Here is a 12,851-nt window from a genome sequence, read left to right on the forward strand (position 1 = left end):
TTACGGCCCTGGTGTAAACTCCTAGGTCTCTAGGCCTGGTGCTTGGATTTTAAGGACAAATAAACTTTTTTTTTTCTGTCCCAAGTACCTGCTTTTACAATTGAAAGCTGGCTTTCAAAATTTATTTGGAATTTAGAGCCCAGAATTTGGCTTCTCTATTTTTTGCTCATTTTATTTGTGTCACCCTTTCTGAAATAATAGGATACAGTTTCAAGGTGTAGTTTTCATGGAAAAGACTTTATAGGATGCCGTCCACTGAACCAACCAGCAGGTCTTCCGCAGTGTGTCTCCGTCCTTCCCTCCAGGCCACGGGGCTGGGGACCCTTCTCCTATAAGATGCCAATTCCCCCATCTGGGCTGGATTTAACGCCTCTCCCCCACATTCCCAGGAACCAGTGATTTGTTCTCCCTTCTGTGGCGCCATCTTTGCATATGTTCCAGGTTCTCCCTGTAAAACACAGACACAAAAATGAAACCAATTCCTTCTACCCTGCTTCCTGCCTAGCCACCACTTCCTTTCTCTGCTCGTCTTCACAGGCCAACCTCATAACCCGGTTGTGGGACATTCATTCATTCACTCATTCATTCTTTCCACACCTGGAACCCCTCTGGGGATACAGGGAGATGTTCCAACCTTCACAGGGCTTTCATTCCAGCTGGGAAGGCCAGTGGTAGCACAAGTGTCAGTCGCACACTGTCAGAGAACATTCAGTGCCCGGACAACAATGGAGAGGATGAGGGGACAGAGAGAGGGAGCAGGAAGTGCAGGGTGGCCGTCAGCAGGACAGCGTGCGTGGTCATGCTGTTTACAGCTAGCGTCCTTTCTGACTCATGTTCAAGCTATGCCGGATTTTGAACATTTTAACCCTCACAGGACTGGGGTAGATATCACAGCTGGTAGTCAGGAAGGTCTTTCTAATGAGGTAGCTTTGAGCAAAGGCCTGCAAGACCCATGCTCATGCCTCCTCCCCTTCTAGAGTGGCTTCTTCCCCATACTACCACTCTCTAATTCAGCCTTCATCTTCACCGACCTTCTGTCTGATCCCAAGGGTTGGTGGTCCTTCCTTGGGACACTTTCTTCCCCTGGCCTTAGGACAGCCCAGGCTCCTACTTCCCTGCTGGGTACTTCGTCCCCTAGGCCTGTGCATTCTCCTCTATCCCACCTTCAAACAGAGGGGCTCCTCAGGACTCACTCGGAGACCCCTTCTCCACTCTCCTCACTCCCTGGAGCGTGCCCCAGAGCTTCAAGGAACATCCATGCTGGTGACTCCCAAACCGAGTCTTCTGTCCTGTGTACTCCAGGCCCACAGTCCAGTTGCCTTTGGGAAGTCTTCATCTGGCTACCTCACTGGCACCTCAAATTCAGCAAGTCCCTGAGCCTTTACCCCTTCAAGCTCTTTATTTTAGTAGTTGCGCCACTGTCCACTGAATTGTAAAACCAAGAAATAGGAGCCATTCTTGCTCAATAGCTTCCTGTCCCCCATCCCTGCCCAGCCAGCCTATCATTCACTAGGCCTGCTGACTTCATTTCTTTCACGTGCAGAGTCCAGGCTTACTGGTCTGGGTGCTGAATTAGTTTGGATAAGCGTGTGTGTGTGTGTATCACTTACAACGCTTTCTGACACAGTGTTATATAAGTGTAAAACAAACAAAAATCCAAACCCCTTGCGGTTGAGTTGATTCCGACTCAAGGCGACCCCACGTGTTACGGAGTAGGAATGCTCCAAAGGGTTTTCTTGGCAGTATTCTTTATGGGAGCAGATTGCCAGGCCTTTCTTCCATGGCGCTACTGGGTGGGTTTGAACTGTCAAACTTTAGGTTAGAAGATGAACATAAACCGTCCATGCCACCCCAGGACCGACATAAGTGCTAGCTGTTATTTTTTATTATTGTTAGTAGTTTTATTTCTCCAGACGAAGCCTTCATCATTTCTCACCTAATCAACTGCTCACCTTCTGCACTGCTACCAGCAGTGCTTCAGCTTGGCAGTCACACTCACACTACCCAGCGGCCTTACTTAATTTAATACTGTGTTCACTTAGCTTTATAAAAGGACATGGGACAGGACTCACAGCAGAAACAGCTCCTTCATCTCACCAGGAGGCCCAGCAGCAACCCACATACCCAACTTCTTTTGCCCCCTCCACCCATTCCCTCACACATGTCATAGATGGGTGCAGTTGAGAGCCAAGAGTCATGTGGGTCACCCCAACACAGGGAAGGGGTAGCTATGGTTTTCCATGGATCCTTTACACTGTTCTGATCACCAGAGCCCACCAGTCTAAGGGCAGTGCATGGACAGGGCTCTCACAGGAAGCCAGGGAGACACGCCCTTGGACAGTTTTCAGAAAAGGATCCTGTGAAAAGGCAGCCCAAGGTCAGGCTGAGGTGAGTCTAGGCCTGATGGTCACTGTACTCATAGTCTCCTTGGGTCACCCAATCCATTCTCACACAATGGCTACACTGGCCTTTGAAAGCACAGATATGGTCACACAATTTCCTTCTTGAAAGCCTCCGAGGGTTTCCCACTGCCCTCCAGAAAGTCAGATGCATAAGCATGGCTCCTTGTCCACGATATCTCTGCTCCCAGCCTCCCTGTGCCCTGGGCCTGGTGGTGTTCCTGTCTCAGACTTCCCACAGGCCCTTTCCTTTTCCTGGAATGCTCTTCTGTGTTTGCTTCATCTGGACACTTCCTGCTTGTGCTTCGTATCTCTGTCGAAATGTCACTTCTTTCAAGAAGCTTCCCCCAGCTCCCCATTCCCGTCTGCCAGGCTAATCAAGGGCCTCGACCTCACATTTTCTCCACACCCTCAGCACCAATCAGCTGGAATTCAATGATTAATTGGGTAACAACCAGGGCTTCTTATTTTTTTGTGCATTTTTTCACGCTTTAGCATATCTGAAACCAGGATGCACGCTAATACTGGTGGAGTCAGAAATACCCCAGCCCTCTAGTTGTCTCTTTCCTCACCTGCTAATCAAGTGGGGGTGTATCTCGCAGCCACTGGCTTCTTACCATTGAGGAACTATGCAGTGATCGAAGTTCTCTTTCCAGGCTTGAATGGTCAGCTCCATGCAAGCTTCCAATTCACGAAAACAGTGTGCTTCTCCATTTATTTAGGCCTTTGACTGCTTTCATCAGCATCTGGCATTTTCTGCGTGTCGATCACGTATTTTATTAGGTTTGTACCCAAGTATTTCATTTTTGGTACTATGCTAAATAGTATTTTAAAAAAATTTTTGTTTCCAATTGTTCACTGCTAGTAGATAGGAATATGATTACTTTTTATGTGTAGACTGTGTATGCTGAGACCTTGATAAACTCACTTCTTAGTTCTAGGAGCAATTTTTAAAAAATAGATTCTGGATTTTTTTTTCTTTTTATGTAGACAGTTATGCTGTCTGCGAGTAGCGACACTTGGGTTTTCGTTTCTAATCTGTATGTCTTTTGTTTACTTTTCTTCCTTATTCCACTGCCTAGGACTTCCAGCATGATGTTGGATAGAAATGGTGAGAGTGACCACCCTGGCCTTCAGTCGTAGGGCAAGGGCATCCGGTCTTTTACCATCAAATATACTAACTACGGGTTTTATATAGAGGCCAGTTATCCAGTTATGGATGACCCTTTCTCTTTTAAGTTCACTGAGAAATTTTTTTATTATAAATAGATGTTGAACTTTTAAATACTCTTTTCTGCATCAATTACATGATAATACAGTTTTCTTCTAGTTTATCGGCATAAGGGACTACATTTCCTGATTTTTAAGACCACTTGGCCATGGTGCCTTATCATTTTATATATTTCCAGATTTGATTTGATAATAGTTTGTTGAGTTTTTTTTTTTTTTAAACATATGTTCATAAGGAATATTTGTGTGTAGTTTTCAGTCTGGTTTTGGCATTAGGCTAATTCTGGCATCATAAACATGAGTTAAAAAGAATCCCCTCTTGTATTTTTTTTGAAAGAAGTTGTCACTGCAAAAAGAAAAAGGAAACAAACAAACAAGAAAGAACAAAACAAAACAAGGGAAAAAAAGGTCCCAAGGACCCCACCCACATGGTGTCCTGGGCTGGAGGAGTGGTTCCCCAGTTAAGCGTGGCTTCACAGCCTTTCAAGAAGAAGCAAAGATGGCACATGGAGCCAGGTGTTTCATAGAAAGGAGGGGGAGGTAGTAGGAGGCACAGAAGAAACCAAAAGAGATGGAAAGAAGTAATATGAGCTCAGGAGTCTGGCCACTGTGGCCAGGGCAAATCCAAGCAGCCTGAGGCCAAAGCAGTTACCTCCCAGCCAAGAGACTGTGGCTGGTGGGAAGCAGAGGAAGCCGAAGTGGGGGAGGAAGGAAGGGGGAGCTAGAAAAGCGTATATCGCTCGTTACTGGGTGCTCTGTCTCCTGCTGGGAACTTCGTGAAGCTGCTTTCCTGTACAACCTGTCCGCAGATATTCGACGTGAGTGGGGCAGATCCAAGAGGCACGGATGCTGTATTTCTCAGCTGGCCGAGCCACCGCAGCCAGCCAGGAAGCTCGGAGGTGGAGCAGCAGGGAGAGAATGGGGGGTGGGAAAGCCTGTATCGTTGGTTACCGAGTGCTCTGTCTCCTGCTGGAGTTCCCCGAAGCTGCTTTCCTGTGCTCCCTGTCTGCGATCCCCGAGCTGGAGTGCAAGATGGTGGATCTGTGCTGTTAGCTGATGGGGCCCTCTGCATGTATCTCTCCTCGCTGTCTGTTCTCTGTCAGTTTCTTGTTCCATTCAGGGCTTGGCTGAGTTCTCTCTCTCTCTTCATTTGGTACTTCACGTTCCAGGAATGATGTTTGTCTCTGTTTCACTTAGTTTTTCGAGTCTTTGCTGTGGAGGGACCGCATGGTGCTTCTGTCTGTGGCGCCATGTTGGCCAGAAGTCCTATTCTGATATTTTTTTTAAAAAAATATTTTAAATTCTAAGTTTTCTGATTTTCAAGGGAATTGTACTTGTTAGCAGGAGCTCTGGTAGCTCATTGGTTAAGCACTCTGCTGCTAACCTAAAGTTTGGTGGTTCAAACCCACCAGCCGCTCTGCAGGAGAAAGATGTGGCAGTCTCCTTTCATAAAGATTACAGCCTTGAAAACTCTATAGGGGCAGTTCTACTCTGTCCTGTAGGGCTGCTATGAGTCAGAATCTACTCTATGGCAATGGGTTTGGGTTTGGTTTATACCTGTTAGCTTTGCACTGGGTTTTTTTTTTTTTTCTTCTAGCAACTATCGTAGTGTAAGTGCTACGGCTGCTAACCAAAGGGTCAGCAGTTCAAATCCACCAGGCGCTCCTCGGAAACTCTATGGGGCAGTTCTACTCTGTCCTATAGGGTCGCTATGAGTCGGAATCGACTCGGTGGCACTGCGTTTGCGTAAGAACCACTAGAAGGCACTCTTAGGTTTTTTTTCCAGCACTTGTCAGAAGTTCTGCGTGAGATTTCATCTGGGTGCGGAAGTCTCCAGGTACTTGTTCTGGCTGGTTCTCCCTGAGGTGGCTGACTTTGCTGGTGTGTTAGCCCCCACTATCTTGTAACGTTTTGGCTGTGGCTCTGAGGGTACCCCTGCGGTGGATTTCCTTTACCCCCTTACAAGGAGTTTGGGATGGCTTAACCTCTGCAGCTCAATGTGCCCTTGTGGGGGGGTTTTCACTGGTCATGGACACTGGTCTAAGTGGTGGGGCTTGGTTTTCCTGAGGCGAAGGTTTGGAGCGATTTGTGTCTTTCCCTCACTGGCACCCCTATATAGGCTCCTCTTTCACCTCTGTCCACTGTAGGCAGGAAGTCAGTTGTTTCTCTGTGTGTTGCCTGTCTGAGTGTATTTCTTGCCCTGGCTAAATGCTGGGTCATGCGATTTTTCAGTCCGTGTAGGTCCTTCTGCTTTGGAACTCTATCGCAACACCTCTGTCTCCCTTTCTCCACCTAAGTGTGCAGCCTGCGAACTCCCACAGCCATCTACATCACCTTGTTTGGGCTCCAGCTTCTCATTTTAGCTCCCATCTTGTTCTTTGTTCTCTGTGTTGCCCATCTCTGTCCCAGAATGGCTGTCATGAGCCGAGTCCTCCGGGTGCCAGCGACTGGGGCCTCTCAGCTTCAGTGCTGCCTCCACTCCTCTCCTTGTTTCTGGACTCACCTCCGCTCTCCAACACTTCGTCTGCTGTATGGAGTTGTTAGATCTCAGTTTGTGTTTGCTTTTATTTGTTGTTCAGTGGGTTAGTTGCTGGGGCATAAATGGGGGCAACTCTTGCCCCTCCGTTCAGATAATACATAGTTTTTTTTTTTTTTCCTGACAATTTGTGTCTATTAATTGGTTTGTTAGACCATTTAAATTTAATGTAATTATTGATATGTTTGGATTTAGGCCTACCATCTTATTATTTCTTTTCTCCTTGTATCCTGTTTTATTGTTCCTGTTTCCCTTTTTCTGTTTTATTTATTTATTTATTTAGGATTATTTGAATATATTGTTGTATTCCATTTTAATTTATCTATTAAATTTTGACTATGTCTTTTTGTATAACTTTTTAGGTGCTTGTTCTAGAGATTATAATATACATACTTAAGTTTTCACAGTCTACTTGGAAGTAATATTAATTAAAATATTAATAACAGAAATATTTTCCACCTGTATCTATCTCCCTTTATAGTCCTCATTTTATGTTGTAGTTGTCATATATATTATATGTAACACAGTTTTTGTTTTCAACCATCACATGTATTTTAAAGAATTTAAGAGGAGAAAGATAATCCATTATATTTATCTAACAATATACAATTTCTATTGTTCTGTCTTTATTCCTGAAGATACAAGTTTCCTTCTGCTGGTATTTCCCTTCCATCAGAAGAACTTCTTTTACTATTTCTTTTAAGGTAACTCTCATGACAACATTTTCTTTTAATCTTCCTCCATCTGAGAGTGTTTTTATTTGTCTCCCATTCTGAAAGACATTTTTGCTGAATATGGAATTCTGGCAGTTCTTTTTAGTACTTAAAAAATTCATATTCCTTGGTCAAGTTGTGCTGACTTCCCCATTTCCCCAGTATTCTGTACTGTCTTACCCTTTGCCAAAGTTACCACTTATCTATTGTCCAGTTAGTGTTCCTCCACTCTCCCTTGGGATCATAATAATGGGCTGAGGTTTGGGGACCATGGTCTCAGGGGACATCTGCCATCAATTGGCATAACACAGTTTATAAAGAAAATGTTCTACATCCTACTTTGGTAAGTAACATCTGGGGTCTTAAAAGCATGTGAGTGGCCATGTAAAATATTCCACTGGTCCCACCCTGTCTGGAGCAAGGGAGAATGAAGAAAACCAAGGGCATAAGGGAAAGATTAGTCCAAAGGACTAATGGACCACAACAGCCACAGCCTCCACCAGACTGAATCCAGCACAACTAGATGGTACCTGGTTACCATCACTGAATGCTCTCACAGGGATCACAATAGAGGGTCCTGGACAGAGCTGGAGAAAAAATGTGGAACAGAATTCTAACTTACAATGAAGGACCAGACTTACTGATCTGACAGAGACTGAAGAAAACCCAAGAATATGGCCCCTGGGTACCCTTTTAACTCAGTACTAAAGTCACTCTTGAGGTTCACCCTTCAGCCAAAGATTAGACAGGCCCATAAAACAAACAATAGTACACGTAGTTCAACCATGTATATGAGACTAAATGGGAACACCAGCCCAGGGGCAAGGACAAAAAGACAGGAGAGGACAGGAAAGCTGGACAAATGCAAATGGAGAACCCGAGGTTGAGAAGGGGAGAGTGTTAACACATTGTGGGGTTGGCAACCAGTGTCACAAAACAATATGTGTATTAATTGTTTGATGAGAAACTTATTTGCTCTGTAAACCTTCATGTAAAGCACAATAAAAAGAAAAAAAATTATATTCCCCTGCTTTCTAGTGAGAAATCCACAGTCATTCAAATTGTTGTTCTACCATGTTTTGTTTGTTTATTTTTTTTCTTGGCTGCTTTCAAGATTTTTTCTTCATTTTTAGAGTTCAGCAGTTTGATTACGATATGTCTGGATGTTGATTTCTTTGAGCTTATTTTATATGAGTTTTGATAAACTTCTTGAACCTGTAAGATTATGTCTTTCGCCAAATTAGAAGAAATAATAGCTAAAAATTTCCTGAATATTCTCTTCTTACACTGTATTCTTTTTCCTTTCTTTCTGGGTATCCAATGGACAGGAATGTTACATCTTTTGGTGTTGTCACACGTGACCTTGAGGCTCTATTATTTAAACAAAAACTTTTTCTTTATGTTGTTCAGACTGGACAATTTCAATTGATCTGCCTTCAAGTTTACCACTCTTTCCTCTCTCATCTCCATTCTGCTAATGTTCTCATCCAGTGAGGTTTATTTCAGTTATTATAGTTTTTAGTTTTTAAGTACACATTTAATTATTTTTTATAGCTTCTGTTTCTATACTGAGACTTTATATTTTTCCATTGATTCAAAAGTTTTCACCCTTATCTATTGGAGTTTGGTTAATAATAGTGCTTTACATCTTTGATATTTCAACATCTGTGTTATCTTGGGAAACCCTGGTGGTGTAGTGGTTAAGTGCTACAGCTGCTAACCAAAAGGTCAGCAGCTCAAATCCTCCAGTTCTACTCTGTCCTGTAGGGCCGCTATGAGCCAGAATTGACTCAATGGCAGTGGGTTTGTTTTGGGTTTGGTGTTATCTTGGTATTGGTACCAATATCTCATGTGGTAATTCTCCTTTACCACATGAGATATTGAGATTCTCTTGGTTCTTTATGTGCTGAGTAATTTCAAATTGTATCCTGGGCATTTTGAATATTAATCTTATTTTAACAGGCAGTTGACCCAGTTAGATTTAGGTTTCAAGTTTCTATCCAGCTTCTCTGGGCTGTGCTTCCAATACTGGTTCTGTTTTCAAAGCCTTTGCAATGCTATTTGATCTGCCCCCGTTTGGCCTGTGCAGTAGCCAGCCTTAAGTGGTGGTCTACCCGACTGTTCAGCTCTCAAAGCCTTTGGTATGTAGTTTAGGGACAGATCCATTCATGCACAGCTCAGAATTGAACCCAAAAGTTAATACAAAATGTAATGGTCTTTCTCAAGTCTCTTTATCATTTCCCTAATACTTTCTTAGGGACCATCTTCCTGCTTCTTTGCTAGAAAGCTGAGGCTTTAATTTCCCTGCATGACTCTGGGACCCAGTGGTGAGAGGCTAAAGAGAAAAAAAAAAAAATGGAGATTTCACCCACACTCTCAGGGCCATAGTTCCTCTGGTTAGAGAGGAGTTCTCTTCCCAGAGAGTTTTAGACACCTGCCTGATCACTTCCACTGTCAATGTTAATGCTGATGCCAGATTGCCTGGAGTCTGAGGTGGGAAAGAAGGGGAACTCAGTAAGAAGATCCTGAGGTATTTCCTCTCTGTTCTTTAAGAGGCGCCTTTCATGCTTCTTAGGCCAGAAATAGAGGTCTTCTCCTGGAGCTTTTTCTGTCCTGTCCACACCTGGTGCACCGCTCCAGGTTTCAGGCTGCCTTTGAGTCCATGCTAGGGGATACCAAAAGGAAAAAATCCAGGAAAGTTCTTGCCAGTTCCATGGTGCTTTGAGCTCTGGTTTTCTTCTTCCAACCATTTACTTTGCAGAGTCCTCAGAGAGTTGTTCCATGCATTTTGTCCAAGGTTTTGTGTTGCCTTCAATGGGAAAAACATAGTGAAGTGTGCTTATACCATCTTGATTGGATCCTCGAAAGTGTGGAGTGTGTGTTTAATATAAAGTGAGAGGTTCTCAATCTCCCACTTATCTGGGGGAGGAGAGGAGAGAAGATAACCACGGAACTAGCTTCCATCGAACATCAGCTGTCAACTCTGACTGTCTTAGAGCATAAAAACATTATTCTACAGGTCTCTATGAGGAACATATGGTATCATTGGATCCATTTTGCACTGGGAAAGTTAGGATCGCTTTAATTAGTTCAAGATCCTATAGATAATAAATAGTAGCCTGAGGATGTGTATCCTGCTCTGTCTCAGAAGGAAAGATCCAGAAGGTCCTGTGAAAAGAAGAGACTAGAAGGGACTCTGAGAGTGATGCCCTTCTTTCCCTCTCTTGCAGGACGGAAGACGGTGATGCTGCAATCTTGCACCCCGGGATGGTGTGTATCATGGTGAGGCTGCTGCCCCGGGTGTACCATGAAGATCACCCCCAGGTACTTGCTTTGCCTTCTTGACATAATTGATCATTTAAGCTCTTTCTGACCTAAAACTCCCTTTTTCTTTTTGCCTTTGCTCTTGGTAACCCGTGCATTAGCAGACCCCCTGGACCCCGTCTTGGGAAATACTTCCTGTGGGGAAATGTCAGTGTGTCTGAGACCCTTGACTGATTTATGCCCACCCTTCCAAAGCCATTCAAAACAAATCACTTCTGTCATTGAGGCAACCTTCTAAAAACAACACTTAGCTTGGGGCAAGTGCTGGGTTCCAAGCTCAGCACTGGGCTCTGGTGGGTGTGTGCACCGGAAGTCCATCACTCCTCATGCATCCATTCTGCCCACGGGGTCCACCATGCTCCTGGCCTCGTGCTGTGTGTGGGACATGCAGTGTTAACAAGATGGACACAGACATGTTCCTCATTGCGCCTCCATCTCTGCTGGGGACTGGGGGTTTGTAATAATGCAAATGGGCTTTAAATAAATAAACTCACAAATGAATATGCAATTACAAGTTGTGACAAGGGATACTAAGGGGAAAAACTGGGTGCTGAGAGAGAATGAGTGGAGTGGGGGACAGTCCTAAATACATCTTATTTAAATGGTGGAGTAGAGGTCAGGGAGACCATCTCCTAGATGGTGACATCTAAACAGAAACCTGAAGAGGAGCAGAAATGAACCAGGAGGGGAAGAGCCAGAAACAGACCCTGGGGCAGGAACCCAGAGGCAGAGCAGAAGTGCAGGGTGAGGCATGGAGAGGTAGGCTGGAAGCCAGGGCTTGGAGCTTTATGCCAAGGCCAACTAGAAGCCTCCCAAGGTAGATGCAAGGAATGACATCTTTTTATTTTGTATTAAGCTTATCACTTTGGCTGATGCATGGATGATAGACTGGAAATGGGGGCTTGTGTGGAGTAGGTAAGGGGAAACCAGTTAGGAAGCTATTTCCACAGTCTAGGTGGGACAGGACTGGGGGGATTAGAGGGATGTCTGTGGGAAGGCGTGAACGAAAGGAGGAAGAGACCTGTCTTAGTCTCCTAAGCTGCAGTAACACAAATACCACATGTGAGTGGCTTTAAAGAACAGAAACTAATTTTCTCACAGTTCGGGAGGCAATAAATCCAAATTCAGGATGCTGGCTCTAGGGGAAGGCTCTTTCTGTCGGCTCTGGAGAAAGATCCTTGTCTCTTCCAGCATTCCTCGGCTCCTTGGTGTCCTCCCGTTTTTTGCTTCCTTGTCTCTGTGGCTGTGCTGCTCTTTATAATTCAACAGGACACGCCCTATACTGGCAGGGCCTCGTTAACACAGCAAAGAAAACCCTTTTTCCAAAAGAGATTACATGCACAGTTACAGGCTTCCAACACATATTTTGGGCGGACACAGCTCAATCAGTAACAAGGCCTATTCAGAGATGGGGCCACAGGGCCCTGGGATGAATGGGTCTGGGGAGTGGGAGGAGGGAGCACCCAAAGGCAACTCCCAAATTTCTGTCTTGGCAGAACTGAGAACCTCATTGGAGGAGGCAGGTTTGTATGGGAAACCATCAAGTAACAGAACAAAGCAAAATCTAAATACGAAAGATAAATATTTTAGAAGGTTTGAGAAAGAGAATGAAATGGCTGAGGAAGACCTAACAAATGTTCCACTATAGGTTAGATTTATTACAGGAAGTGGAATGAGTTTAACTGAGCACTTACTATTTACCAGACATTGCTTATTGAATCCTCGTGGCAGTTTTGTTGGGGGTTATTACTGCTTCCAGGAGACCCTGGGCGTCCCAACGGTTAGGCGCTTGGCTACTAACCGAAAGGTTGGCAGGTTGAATCCGGCCAGAGGCTCCTTGGAAGAAAGGCCTGAAGGTCTGCTTCTGAAAGATCACAGTCATTGAAAACCTCACGGAGCACAGTTTTACTCTGACACACACGGGGTGGCCATGAGTCGGAACTGACTTGACAACAGCTGGTTTGGTTTTCTAAAAAGTTTTTATTATTGTCTCCGTGCTAATCAATAATGAAGTATGGGCTTGGAGAATTGAAATGATGTTTGAAGATAGTTGGTGGATCTGGCCCTCCAAAGTGGTGGTTTTCACAGGAAGAACGTCGGGAGCCTGGCACACTGACAGTGAGGGGCCCCATTTTGCTTTGGCCAGAATTTAAAGGAGGAAATGACCCCTAGTTGGCATTAGTAGTGATGGCATGAAAATGACCATGACCTAGTAAAATACTGCGGTCCCTCAGAGGTCAGAGAGAGAAGTGGAACAGAGGAGCCAAGATCCTTGATGGGGAGAGGGCAGGGGAGGGAACTGGTTTCACAGAGGAAATCCCGTACCGTTTGGTACAGGATTACAAAAACAGCTAACCTGCTTCCATGCCAACATGCCTCTTTGGTAACAGGACTTTTTGTTCTCACCCCTGGTCATGTGCTGGGAAGTGAGGACAAAATGATTAGGAAATGAACGGAGAGAAATATAGTAGTGAAATGAAATGCGTTTTATAGTTTTAAACATTTGCAGAGAAGAAGTGAGTAGGCCAGAATAAAATGGGTGTGATTATCCGTCCAGTTATCAATTGCAGTGTAACAAACTGCCCCCCAAATTAACCACAACCGTTTTGGTATCTCTCACAGTTGTGTGGGTCAGGAATTTAAACAAAG

General features: G+C 44.5%; 1 protein-coding gene across 13 annotated transcripts in view; it reads left to right on the forward strand.

Annotated features, from left to right (window-relative positions):
* Window positions 1–12,851, forward strand: part of WDFY4 (WDFY family member 4) — a 410,290-nt gene that overhangs the window by 106,232 nt on the left and 291,207 nt on the right. For all 13 annotated transcript variants that reach the window (XM_049854909.1, XM_049854915.1, XM_049854916.1 and 10 more), the window contains one exon: window positions 10,109–10,202. In XM_049854909.1, coding sequence (XP_049710866.1) covers window positions 10,109–10,202 — 94 coding nt within the window. The remainder of the gene's footprint in view (window positions 1–10,108; window positions 10,203–12,851) is intronic.

Source organism: Elephas maximus, chromosome 16 (assembly GCF_024166365.1).
Source record: "Elephas maximus indicus isolate mEleMax1 chromosome 16, mEleMax1 primary haplotype, whole genome shotgun sequence".
NCBI lineage: Eukaryota > Metazoa > Chordata > Mammalia > Proboscidea > Elephantidae > Elephas > Elephas maximus.